This window comes from Clarias gariepinus, chromosome 8 (assembly GCF_024256425.1).
Source record: "Clarias gariepinus isolate MV-2021 ecotype Netherlands chromosome 8, CGAR_prim_01v2, whole genome shotgun sequence".
Classification (NCBI taxonomy): Eukaryota; Metazoa; Chordata; class Actinopteri; order Siluriformes; family Clariidae; genus Clarias; species Clarias gariepinus.
In genome coordinates, this window is record NC_071107.1 from 13,445,618 (window position 1) to 13,459,371 (window position 13,754).

Genomic DNA, 13,754 nt, shown 5'->3' on the forward strand with positions numbered 1-13,754 from the left:
GTACACATTCAGGGTCCAGCATATACCCTTGTTATAAGGATTTGTAATGAAGAAAATAGGTACAGATTAAATTCAAAATATAACCCAGTGGTCAGAAACTGATTAGAAACAGATGAGACCTACAAATTAGTGTAGAGCTTACATACATAGAGTTACAAACAGAATTCAGCAGCAAAGAAGACCTATTATAGAGCTCACATACAGATTACACCCAATATATACTGTAGATTAAACCCATTACAGAGCTTATATACAGATTACATCCTATGATCCCTATGATCTGATCTCAGGAACACATTTGGTCTAAATGTATTCAGATATATAGTATGCATAAAGGACTACAGTTACAGATTTTATTTAAAGTAAAATGGGATACATGACACTGAAAAAAGCACATAACCTATTTTGTTTGTTGTAGTAAAATAAAACATATCTTCTTTGGTTCTGTGGTTTGTCAGACTTTCTATCAAAAGTAATTCCTGGGTTCTAGGGTTCAGAATACAATTGTACAATTTAACAAGTCTTAACAATTGGGCTAGACACGCATAGTGGTAAATGTGCATTTATATTATTACTGCATTTGACCCAATGTACAATGTTATTAGACTTAATTTACAAATCAGTCCCAAAGTAGATCCAAATTGGTTACAGACTTGATAGCTGTTGTTGAGTTCTGGTCCAAAGATTGTATCCAAATTATGTCTCTGTCACAAAGATCTGAACAAAAATAGACCTGGGTTTGCAGAATTTAGCCCCAGTACAATTAAAGTTTAAACCTAATGTGTTTAGTGCTTAAATTCTTTTTGTTAATAAAGGAATATTTCGGCCCCTTAAATGACAAAAGTTCTCTACTGAGAGAAATAAAACAGATTTTAAGACCCTAACTTAATTATTCCAGTCCATTTCCAATTGCAGGTCATGTGCTTTGAAGGAAAACAGATGATAGCGTGGCTTGATTCCAATGAAACTCCAGGGCTCCATTAAAATTAAATAGGTTTTGGCATAATGTGCCTGCACATAAAAAGCCTGCATGACAAAACAAATATATATTTTACCCTAGCCAAGCAATGGTCTAGCTGCCAACTATTATTGAAACAAGCTGTTATTAGAATTTTTCATATGGGATTGGTGATCTCTGATTTAAACAGAATATCTAGTTGTAAGGTATAGCACCAAAACAAATCCTAGATACCCAACATAAGTGTTAGATTTTTATAAACAATCAATTACAGCTTCACTTATTTTAAGAATGGGATGAAGACTATAGATTTTAAATCTTCCTGACAATAACTGAAATCTAAGGTGCATTCATTTACATACAGGAGGCATTTGTGGTAATAAGGGACAATGCAAGAGTGCTAATAGTTCCGCAGAAGCCATGTGGGAGGGGATGCTCCCATCTGACTAAAGTATGCCCACCACCAAGGCTTCTCATTCCTATCCTCTCCATTCTCTCCATGATTTGGCTCATTGTGCTGCTCAAACACATTAAAAGGGTCAAAGCGCTCATAATTATCCAACCCAGGAATGGATAAGTAGTCATGGTCAGGTTCTACTGGCTCCTTGTTTAGCACAAAGTCCACACGGCCTGACTTCTGCATGGTGTGAGGCAGCTTGATCCGCTTCACCACTTTTGAATAACCAGGAGCTGTGACGGTTACAATGTGCACACCTGGAATCAGCAGTCTCCAATAGTCACCATCTTCAGCTATGTAAAAAAAAGAACCAATCAGGCAAAGAGTAAATAGGATAATTATATTTATTCACCATTTTTGACCTGCAATTATATGTTTCCTGCTTTATTTACTTTACTAATTTGTGGATTATATATAAATAAATATATAAATATATATAGCTATCAGTATTTAATGACATATGTACATAATACCTAAGATCCTCAACAAACAAAAAATTAAATAAATAACAATTTTATATACACATTTATTAACACATATATTAACACATTTATTTATAGAGATAAATATAAAATCCCTGTCATTGCTCCCTTTAATAAACCATTATTTAATGTCATCATTACCTGTTGTGATGTCATGGCGTATCCCTCTAACCGATATAAGGGCACCTTTAATTCCGTTCCCATCTTTGTCTTTCACAACACCCTTTATTCCTCTGTGGACCTGCAGCACAAAATCAAAAACGTTTCAGTGTTAGATAATAATCCCATGAATGCCTATGTGGCACTTAAAGCTAAAGGTGTTTTTTAAGACCATTTATTAAAATATCATTTAAAAAAAACGGAAACAAGAAGTAAATTTTATTTGCAAATGTCTACAAAAAAAAAGTCTGTATTTGTACAATGGAAGTAATGATTTGGTTATGCTGCCATCTTGTGGTTTTATCTGTACTCTAGGGGGATTTTTAATAGTTAGGTGATGAAAATGTATAATTAATTAAAAACGAAGTAGCCATAGGCAGTAGTCCATATCTTATCCAAAAATTCGTTACATTTTTCTCGTGTTTATAACTACAGTATAATACACTGTTGGCATCCTTCTTTATTCCTTTTTAAACAATATAAATTTTCATGAAACAAAATATGCACTGGTAATTCAGACAGTACTAAGAAGGCCTAACTATTTGTCACACTAACAATTTCAAATTAATGTGTCTCATTAATTGTTTAATCAATAAACTGATAAATCTTTATTGATACCATTGATATCTCACAAAGTAGTAGAGTATTAACTCACAGACTCCATGAAACTAAGCAGAGGCTCCTTGTTCCTCAACCACTCTGGGTAAAGCTCTTCCTCTGCGGGGAACTTATCACAGCCAAGCTCCACCGTCAGCTCCAAACAATTACTGTGCAGGTAGTTAAAGTCTGACATGCCTAATAGACAAACAAAGATTGTAGGTAAATAATGCAACAACTAGGAATGTGTTTTTAAAATCAATGACAGGGTTGTGTGGTGTAGCCTCTTACTACCCCAAAGTTACAGTGTGAGAGGTTCATACAGAAAAATGAGTCTGTTATAAAAACTACAAGAGATTCCTGACTATTATAAGAGATTCCTGACCCACTGATTCCTGACCCACTGATTCCCTATTAGTGCTTGTTGGAGTTTCCGTTACAGCGGAACCTTGGATTGCGAGCATAATTTCTTCCGGAAGCATGCTTGTATATTAAAACACTTATTTATCAATGTGAATTTCCTCCATAAGAAATAATGAAAACTCAGACGATTCGTTCCACAACCCAAACATATTTTTATAAAAATATTTCCTACAAAATACTAAAAAACTAAAAATAGAACAAATTAACCTGCAATTTACCTTTGAAAAAGAGCAGACAGTTCTGTAACTTGCTAATGCTGTAACACTAATGACACACATGCTCTCTGTTTACCTATCCACTAGATAGCAGAAGTGATGGTTATAGTAAGGATTTGCATGTTCAAAAGGAGCGGAGAACAAAGCTGCTAAATGCGGGAAGCAGAGACCATTGGGGTTATTACTTCTTGACACAATAACACACCTGGGGTGTTTCTGTGCCTGTTTCTGTGCACCCCCTTAGGTCAGTTGTGATCACGTTACTCTCGATGTCAAAACAAGAAGTGCATACATGATACACGACGATATTTGGGACTTGTAAATCAAGAATAGCTCATGTATCAAGACATGAAAAAATTATTAATAATGTTTGCTCTTCTTTCGGAATGCTTGCATTACTCGCAATCGGAGGTTCCACTGTATTCACCAATAAGGGCAATAATAATTCTAAAGACATAATCGGTGCACTGAGCATGCTGTTTCCACTATTACACAACAATATTTTAAATTGCTGCTCAGGAAATAGAGATAATGGTATTTCAAAGGAAATAAAAATGTACTGAGTTATAATTGAGGCCTAATGATGATATATTGGCAGTAATAAATTATGGAGCGCTGCACCACTTGCTTCTGTAGATGAGATGCCGCTGCCCTTTTTTCCCACACTCCCTTCATCCTTTCATTACCTCCAGCAAAGCTGTACCACTGAGCTCCATTGATGATGCCTCCTTTATTGGCAAATAAGCCGCCACATCTGTCCGTCTTGTTGCTGGCCATTGTCGGATGAGCATCTGCATAGGTCCTGGCCAATTGCTTAAATACCTTCACACACACACACATACACACATGCACACACAAAACGTCAAAATAATCTTTATACATTTTCAAAATGTTATTATAATTGTTATTATTATTATTATTATTATTATTATTATTATTAATATATAAACAACCCAAACCTGCTCATCAGGTGTGGGAGAGAACATTTTTTCCTCCTCTGGGTGTCTTGAGAAGTCAAAGGGATATGAGATAACAAGCTCTCCCCCGTGCAGACTGGCAGAGATAACAAATGGAATGGACCTGATCCATTTCATCACAGCATAGGTTTCTGGAGCTACCTGGAAAGAATGGAAATATCTGGTTAGACCAGAATACATGTTACTTGTAAATTTTTCAGTCTTCCAGCTCACAAACAAAAAGTCTACATGAAGATGTGTTAAAGCAGGTAAAACACTGTATTGATGTTTTGCACTTTTCTTTAGGGCTAAAAAAGGCTATTCTAGTTTTACGCATAAAATATAAATGTAAGTTTACCAAATTTTTATTGCCCAAATGTCAAAACAGTTTTACAGTTTGGCAGTAACTTAATGAAAGTTTCTGGTACTCCTTAATCACCTTATTAACCCAGTAGGAATCAGGGATCGTGAGGTGGTCGGTGCGAAACCGAAGGAAGCGTCGTCGGTTGTAGAAAATGGATGTCAAATCCGGGAAGTTGCGATTTAGATCAATGTTCTGAGCATTGGCTCTGCCGCTGATCCAACCATTATAAATGTGACCCTAAACATTCCACACAATCAAAACAAAATGTTATGGACAATGTTATATACCTGAGTGCAGACCATGCCCTTAACACAATGAAATGAAGTGTGATTGTGGAACTGTAAAAAAGGGGGGAGAACTTCAGCAGCTTCTGCTTTGTGCTAGATAGCCATATCCACTAGACTCCTGGGTCTGAATTCTTGAATTTTTAGTAGAAGAAGGAGTCTTGGATGCAGAATCATCATCTCTAGTGACAAGAAAAAAAAAGGTAATAGAAAGATAACCTGGAAGAAAATGTGGCTTCCGGTGTGTTCAAATTTCAGTTATTTCGAAAAATATCTGCTTAATTTCAGCAAGAGAGTGCTTGCACCCTTTAGCAGATGTGCTTCATATTTGGATTGTTTTTTAATTAACTTCACTGACTGACAATAACTTTTGATACCGGGAAGAGGACTGACTGCATTTTTATGTATCACAAACCAACATGCAAGAAGTATTTCTGGCAGAACAAGCAGGAAACTTGGCTTCCAGTGAAAGAATTGGGGAAAAAGAGAGGGAGGCACAACCAGACCAAACTTTAACATGCACATAAAACAAACTTGAACACGTTCACAGAACTGGGCTTCCGAGAAACATAAACAAGTAGAAGAAGAAAGAAAAGAAAGATAGATCAACACGGTTTAGCCATTTCATTTTAAATTCTATGTGCCAATGACGGTTAATTTCATTACCCGTGCATAATGGTTTTCATTAACCAAGGATTTTTGATTTCAGCCTACTTAAGGACTTTTCACATGGCCCTTCAAGTTAATCTAAAAACACCATTAATGAGAAATTAAGCAAACTTTGTTAATTGTGGCTAATAAATATAAATAAAGCAAGGCTACTTTTTCAAGACTAAGCACTAGTAACAGGCAAATTAGTGAAAATCCAATATTTAGCATGCAGGCACTAGCTTGCGGATTACAGAGTGCATTGTTGTACTACTGTCTATGTTATTGTGTTTTGCGTTCCTTTATGGATCTTAAACAAGCCGTGCTGATCATTCTGGTGAATGAGAAGTTCATGCAGAGGGTTATGTAGTATTGGTGACCTCTTCCGGTGCGTGGTGTTTTAGAGATTGTGGATAGTATGCCCAAAAAAGTGAAGACTAGCTGAGTCACTGAGGGATATTTACTTCTGGGTTGGTGTTTTCAGGGTCGTTGTTATCGTCTACCTCAGAGGAAGCAAGCTCATAACCATCGGGGTTCATGGAGGGCAGCAGGTGGATGCGTGTGTTGTTGATAAGGGTCTGGATGCGCTCATTGCCCAGCAGGTACTCGGAGCACAGATACTGAGCCAAGTAGATGAGCAGCTGACGGCCCAAAACTTCGTTCCCATGCATGTTTCCAATCAACTTAATCTCTGGCTCCACTATATAATGGATAATGAAGATAATGAAAAGAGAAAACATTTTGTTCAGCCTGTTTATTAAAATATGTTCTGTTCATCAAAAATATGAATATATTAATTTCGTACTGTATGACTGTTATTTTTCAACTGTATTGCCTATTAAAAGTAACCATCAAGTAAAAAGGATTTTCTACAATAAATAATGCTCAACTTAGGGTCTCTAATAAACATTAAAAAATACATTATAAAAAAAAATTTAATTATGGTTTAGACTAACAAAGTAAAAATAACAAATCATCAAAATTGCAGGACGGACTTTCAATGTTATTTAAACAAAAAAAATATTATTATACTAAACAATATTATTATCTGATTTGCAGTTGTTCTCATGTTCTGATACCCAAAACATCAAATGTTGCCATCTTTTTGTTCATTTAAATATATATTGTTTATACTATGAGCAAGAGTAACTGATGAAGAGAAGGTACATTATACAGATTTTTTTTTTTTTAAAGTAACTGTAAATTCTTTTGCTATCAAATAAAAAACATGATGAGATAGCCAATAGCATGATGGCTCAAGCATGGTGGTGAATTAATCTCAGGTTTTAGTATAATGTAATTAATAAACTATTTAACAGCTATAGAGGGATTTTGCATAGCAGTGTACTGTACAATATAACAGTAGTAAGTGAATGCATGATAGAAACATTTGTGCAAAATGTGCAAACAGAAATATGAATACTACTTTGTGCTTTTATTTGGGCCAGAAGGGGGCAGACGAAACATAAAAGTCATCACTGCTTCCTCAAAGCATTGTAAACGTTTCTGCTAGTTTTGAGAATAGAAAAAGGTAGGTTGTGCTCACGTAGCTCATGTTGTCCAGGATTACTGGAGAACTCAATGACCAGCAGGTCCTTGCCTTCCACACTACGGCCAATGCTATAGGTTTGAGAGATCTGAGGACATTTGGCTGCAGTTTTCTTTAGGATGTTGAACATTTGAGCATTGGTGTGGTATGTGAACTGAAGAATCGTTCCCTGAGCCCCATCTGAGATGCTGGACAGGGCAACATTTTGCCTGGCTGAAAGGAAAAAACACATAAACGAAGAAAGTGAGATACTGTAAGATATGTGACATACGACTCCCACATGGCTCACGGTCCCTTCATATTGACATGATGTGCTTATATTCTAATGTTTCTTTTATTAAACATACAGTGTGTATCAAAAAAGAATTACACCCCCCCTAACAAATAATCACATTTTGTTGCTTTGCAGCCTAAAATTAAGACAGAAGACAGTTTTTGTTTTATCCAGGTGTATTAACTCCTGGATAAACTTTTAACCTCCAAATGAAAGATATGTACATTTAGGCATTTGGCAGATGCTCTTATTCAGAGCGACTTACAAAAGGGCTTCAGTTTTCATCACTGGATAGATTGTTACACTGGTTTACTAAGTTACCAACTACTGTATGTGTCAAACAGTGAAACACACAGATATAACACCAACAAGTCAGAAAAAAAAAATTGTGGGTGAAAAAACTGTATCACTAATATGGAAAGCATCACCGCTATACTGTATATCTGGCTGAAATCCAATACATGTTGAATATTAAAAGGACTGAGTAAATACAGCTGGATAAAGCAAAAACTGAGTTTGTCTTTATTTTTGGCTACAAAGCAACAAAATGTGATTATTTTAAAGTGTGTGTGGCAAATAATTGCTACTATTTTTATATCATGCAATCCCAAAAATTGAATTACATAATGGTTCGGCTCTCACATCACAAGTTTGCCATAAAAAAAAGCTTGCTCACTTTTTAAGATCATTAAAATATAAAAACATTTGTTTATATGGTTGACCTCTGAATAAACTTGTGTGATCGAGGGAACAACAGGGAAATAATTGCACAAGGTAGGGTAAAACTCTAATCTGAATGGGGTTCCAACCAATTGCAGGGTACAAGTGCACACACTCTCTCTCTCTCACACACACACACACACACACACACACACACTTCAAACACCACAAGGAATTTGAAAATGCCTACACTGCACGTTGGACCGTGAGAGGAAACCAAATTTAACACAACGTGACAGTGCTAACCACTAAGGCACAATGCAACCTTGTTATGCAATATTAAAAAAGTAAACACTATTATAATAAAAAAATTTGTCATTGTTACAAAATTCTTGTTGGATAAAGGGGAAAACTCTCAAGGCTGTAACATCAGCACACCTCTCCATACATTATTTAATTAGTTAGCTATAACAGTACTTGTACTGTATACACAATACTGCAGTTCCTTACGTCACGGTACTGTATGTACTGCACACAATGTATTTCCTCCAGTTTTCCAAGGATTACCTTTGACTTCAGATAGTGGGTCATGGCAGCCCTCTTCCTCAGCTGCAAAGAAACGGTCACAGTCCATGAAGTAGGGCCAGGCCATGCTGATGGCCTCAAAGGCATGGACACAGTCCCTCTTTACTGCCTCACATGAGCTGCGACACGGTTTAACTCTGGCATTGTTCTGACACCGTGGAGCAAGCACAGAGCAACCCAGCAAGCGAAGTTCGGGCAAGCACTCACCCCCCAGCAAGCCATGTAGCACATTAAGTAAGAGATATTCATTGCTCTGCTCAGCCTCCTGTCGCGTCTGCTGCCCGATGAGGTTGGGGTAGACAGCCTGCTTGTAAGGAACATCCTGGCAGGAGCTCAGCACCATGTCTGTGCACTGCACTGAGGACAAATCACATAATAAAATATGGACGTAGGATGAGTTATCGAGTATTTTATTTTTATATGTAGTTGAATTACAACGATTAAGATTATAAAATAGCATAAAATAAAATGCATGCATAGTGATTCAAAACAGTAGTTTTGTAGTAGTAGTAGTAGTAGTAGCAGTATGTGTTCTCATGTTTTTATACTGTGTGTGTGTGTGTGTGTGTGTGTGTGTGTGTGTGTGTGTATGCCATTCTACAATACCTGTTTTGCTGATTAATATTGGCAGCTATTTAATAAGCTGATGCTACTGTACATGAAAACTCTTTACCTGATACAAACACTTCCTCTTTGATACAAAGGGATATGACTTTCTTATATGAAATTTATTTTAACCTATCATGTATACATAATAACACAAATAACTTTGCAAATTTAAATAGATCAGCTCTTATTAAAACTCGGTTTGAGCAACCATGAGCCCCCTCACTGGCTTTGTCTCATTTACATGTCTTACCATTAACCTGGCACACAGAAATCACCCTTAGGCCCACAGTTATCTCTAATCTCTCTCTCCCTCTCACTCCCTTACTCACTTACTCTCCTGTGTGTACACATGTCACATCACATTTTCTAATGTTTTCTGCCTTACAGCTTCCAGGCAAAAAGCCATGACCTCCATTTAACCCTGTACAGAAATCCTATGTTCCAAACATTTCCACCTCTTCATTTATTTTAAAGTAAATTTAGTTTTCACAGAATAAAATCTTATATAATAAAATAAAATTATCTAATTTGATAGTGCTAATACTTACGTTTCTCTTTTACTGGCTCATTGCATCTTCCTGTAAAACATAATGAAAATCAATGTTAGTCACAGCGAACTTTGGAAAGTTCACTACGAGTATAAACTGTTTCTCATCTACGCCAGGAATGGTCATGTCTCCAGAAATGTTTTTAAGGTTTCAGTGATTTACAACAGAACAAGCAGATTCGTAAATTTACACTGTGACCAAATCGAGCTCATCCTAACATGCAACTCTACAACATACATTTCTCCTGACAAAACTATATATTAAAAAAATATATCAAACCAACACCTTCATACTCTATTTACAGCTGAATGGAAAAAGTACATTTATTTATTTTTTTACATAATATGAGATATAAGACGTCTTACTACCATGATAACTTTCTATTTTACTTAAGATAAAAAAAATGTTGCATTTTTACAGACTAGATAATTTAAAGAACAACGCACCAGAATTAAAATGTTCTGTTTAATCTTGCGGAGTGACATTTATCTATAAACAGACAGTCTCTAACCATTTTATTACTTCCTGTTAAAGTTACAGTAGTAATGAGCAATAAGACAAAAGATTTTCCTGTGTTGTAAAGCTACATAAAATAACTAAAAAGTTACAATAATAAAGTTATAAGTTGTACTTCCTTATGCAAGTTACAATAATGAAGTTATAAGTTACACTTCCCTGTATAAGTTACAATAATGAAAATGTATTATAAGTGGATTACTGTAAGGCAGTTAATTGCTCATAATTACTTTAAAAGCTGTTGTTATAGAAAATAAATAAACATTTTCTGTTAATTTTAAGTGTGTTTATAGAACACTTCAAGCACAGTATTATCATGAGCTGCAGTAAAACATTTGAATGGTGCAAATGTTTTAAAGAATGAGGTGGCTCATAGCCCACGCATTCCAATGAACCTTCTGCCTGATCACAAAAATTCAATGGATAACTTGTTGCCAATGCATCTGTCTGAAGGAACTGTACACACCATTATTCTCAAACATTACTTGGATTGGGAGTTATTGCCACATCCCCAAACAGCCCTGACCTCGCTACAATCAATTTCCACGTCATGTTGAGGCTATTAAAGGAGTTCCTGGGAGGCTAGGGTTTCAGACGTAAGGCAGGCAGTCTGATCATGGCTGTGTCCACCTTCACAATTGAAACGCTGAGATAAATGCATTAGTTTTGCAGGGAATTATTAAGAGAAATAAAGGTAGTTTTTTACTATTAGTTTTACCTGTCTCCAGTTATTCTGCACAATAAAATGTCCCCATTTGACTGCACACTATCCTAATCATTGTGTTTGTTATACTAAGCCAGATAAAGTGCACAGTAAAAATAAGACATGCCTGGGCTTTCCAGACTGTAAAAAAAAATGTGTGTGTGTGTGTGTGTGTATATATATATATATATATATATATATATATATAAAACTGCCGAAGCCACGCCCCTATGAATTATTGCCTTGAACCCTTTGCACTGTTTTCACACTGTAACTGCCACTGTTAAGACTCAGTAAACTTTATGGGAACCCTATAATTTTACCACAGTGTTGAAAGTGGAATCAGGCCGCCATGCGCTGTGTAAAGCGAGATGAATTACTAACTGGACTGTAAAGTTCTGGAATAAAGGCACCCGAAGAAAAGGGTAAACATGACCTCTAGTTTGACCACACACTTCATTTAAAGGCACACACCTCTATTTAAAGTACATAGTAGGTATCAATTAGAATGACGGAAGTTTTGAGTAGAAATCTCATCTTATACATCACCTAAATCTTTATCTCCAGGTTCGCAGGAGCGCGGCGGCGCGCACGAACCCACGGCGAGGACGCAGAAGAGCACGGTGACGCGCAGCATGCTGAAGCCGCAGTGATGTGGCTGTGTGTGTGTGTGTGTGTGCAGACTCGCTTTTTCTCAAGGCCTTTGCTTTTAGGGGCGAGTCCTCATCCCCGCACAGCCACAGAAACCCATACGATCAAATTACAGCCTACAGATTCTCCTCCTTCAGGCCTCCCACGCGGCACTGCTCACTGCACGCTCGCGCAGGCTAATTGTACAGCAGCTGAAAGCTCGTGCTTGTACTCGGAGCATGACTTGACAGAAGTAAAAAAAAAAAAAAAAAAAGAATGGTTAACCTATTATTTTTGAAGTCTACACAAAGGGTTTTTAAACTATTTTGGCCCTTTTATGTAAATGTGTACAACCATAATTTGCCAATTAATTAGATTAATCAGATTAATCAGTCTTTTTGTTCTTAAAAGAGTGCAGTAGGTTGGTCACACTATTTAAAAAAAATCAGTTGTTTTTCACTACCTTACAGCACAGTGAAATAATCACTGGCATCTTTCAACCTTCCGATCAGTAACCTAGTAACCCACAGACTTAACCATCTGTACACCCAACACACTGTATAAATGCAGATCATTTACTGCTTTCTGTTTCACCCAGATGAGGATGGGTTCCCTGTTGAGTCTGGTTCCTCTCAAGGTTTCTTCCTATTACCATCTCAGGGAGTTTTTCCTTGCACTGTAAACCTGAATAAGTTGGCAAAACTCAAAAAATTTGAAGTAATCAGTTACATCAATTTTTTTTAAGTAATGATGTTTCCAGTTTCAAGTAAACGGAACTATGAGTTTTTGAGTTTGTTATACTCATTCATATTAATCGTTCTTTACTTGCATTATTGAGTAGCCTAACTCATACTATTTAATAGCAATTATCTTTTTTGTTGTTGTTGTTGCAAATCAAATAATTTGTTGTTGGTCTTTTGGCTGCTTTCAGCAATGGGTCGCTACAGCAGACAATCCAGTTCGGACCGGCACAGGTTTTACGCCAGATGCACCTTCCTGACACAACCCTCCCATTTCATCTGGGCTTGGGACAAGCACTTCATCCAGTTGTTGGGAATCGAACCCCGGCCTTTCGCATGGCAGGCGAAACACCTACCACTGAGCCACCAGTGTCCTAGTGCCCTGATGATGTCAGATGCAAAATCGCTAGTTTGAAAGATTTTGTTGGAACTTTAAGGGGACAGTTACTGTTACTTAAGTACTTAAAATATCTAATTTGTTCAGCTAACTTGAAAAGTGTCATTTCTACAAACTCATAAATACCAAAAAGTTTTAAATACTCATCAAGGTCTATTAATGTGAACTAATTGTAATTATTTAAATTAACAGTACTCAATATGTTTAATTACTTTGAGCATTAGGGTTTACAGTGTGCCACTGTTGCCCTCGGCTTGCTCACCAGGGACAAACTGACCATTTTGATTCATACAAATTCACATTTCATACAAACTTAAATAATTCTTTTGATTCTGTAAAGCTGCTTTGCGGCAATGAAAATTTCTAAAAGCGCTATACAAATAAAATTGAATTGAATTGAATTGAATTGAATTTGAGTCACCACTGCCCCTATAGGTCCGTTAGGTTTTGAGGTTTTAAACCCTGGGTTACAGTATGCCTGCCAAACTCCACCTTGAAAACCAGTGGCCTACACCTAATGCACTGTCATTAAATTAACCAGTTTCTTAAGAACACCTGACTATGTGTACACTAACTCTCACTTACTCATTCTCTGTACTGCTTATTCTGTATAGGGTCACAGGAAGCCTGGAGTCTATCCTATAACCTGGAGTGGGTGCAGTCTATCGCAAAACACACACACACATTCCAGGGATTTTTGAAAACACCACGTTTTTTAAGGGGAAATTCAGAACCCCTAAGCACAGGGAGAACAAGCAACTCCATGCATACAGACCAGTGGTGGGATAAATATGTACAGTCAGTGTTTAATTCAACTGTCCAGTTTCAGGATCTTACTTTAGATTTCTGCATTAGGTAGCAAGAGTTGAACCTGATGTGGTCTCTCATAGTTGTAGCCTATTTGTTCAACATGTTGCACATTCTAAGATATTTTTGTTCACCACAATTTTAAAGAATTGTTATTTGATTTAAAGAGTTGTTATTTTGGGGCCTGGGAATT

General features: G+C 36.6%; 1 protein-coding gene across 3 annotated transcripts; it reads right to left on the reverse strand.

Moving 5' to 3' along the window:
* Positions 1-847: 847 nt before the first annotated feature.
* cpz (carboxypeptidase Z) lies at positions 848-11,672 on the reverse strand. Of its 3 annotated transcripts, none has more exons than XM_053502582.1 (11): positions 11,537-11,672; positions 9,769-9,798; positions 8,819-8,968; positions 7,090-7,305; positions 6,008-6,243; positions 4,687-4,848; positions 4,251-4,409; positions 3,978-4,113; positions 2,712-2,851; positions 2,039-2,138; positions 848-1,708 (listed from the first exon to the last, which is right to left on the reverse strand). In XM_053502582.1, the coding sequence occupies exons 1-11, from the start codon at positions 11,622-11,624 to the stop codon at positions 1,359-1,361; spliced, it is 1,767 nt and encodes a 588-aa protein (XP_053358557.1). In that variant the 5' UTR covers positions 11,625-11,672; the 3' UTR covers positions 848-1,358. The 3 variants fall into 3 exon arrangements, with proteins under 3 accessions (XP_053358557.1, XP_053358556.1, XP_053358555.1); XM_053502581.1 differs by having other exon boundaries at positions 6,047-6,243; positions 8,594-8,968; XM_053502580.1 differs by having other exon boundaries at positions 8,594-8,968.
* Positions 11,673-13,754: the final 2,082 nt, after the last annotated feature.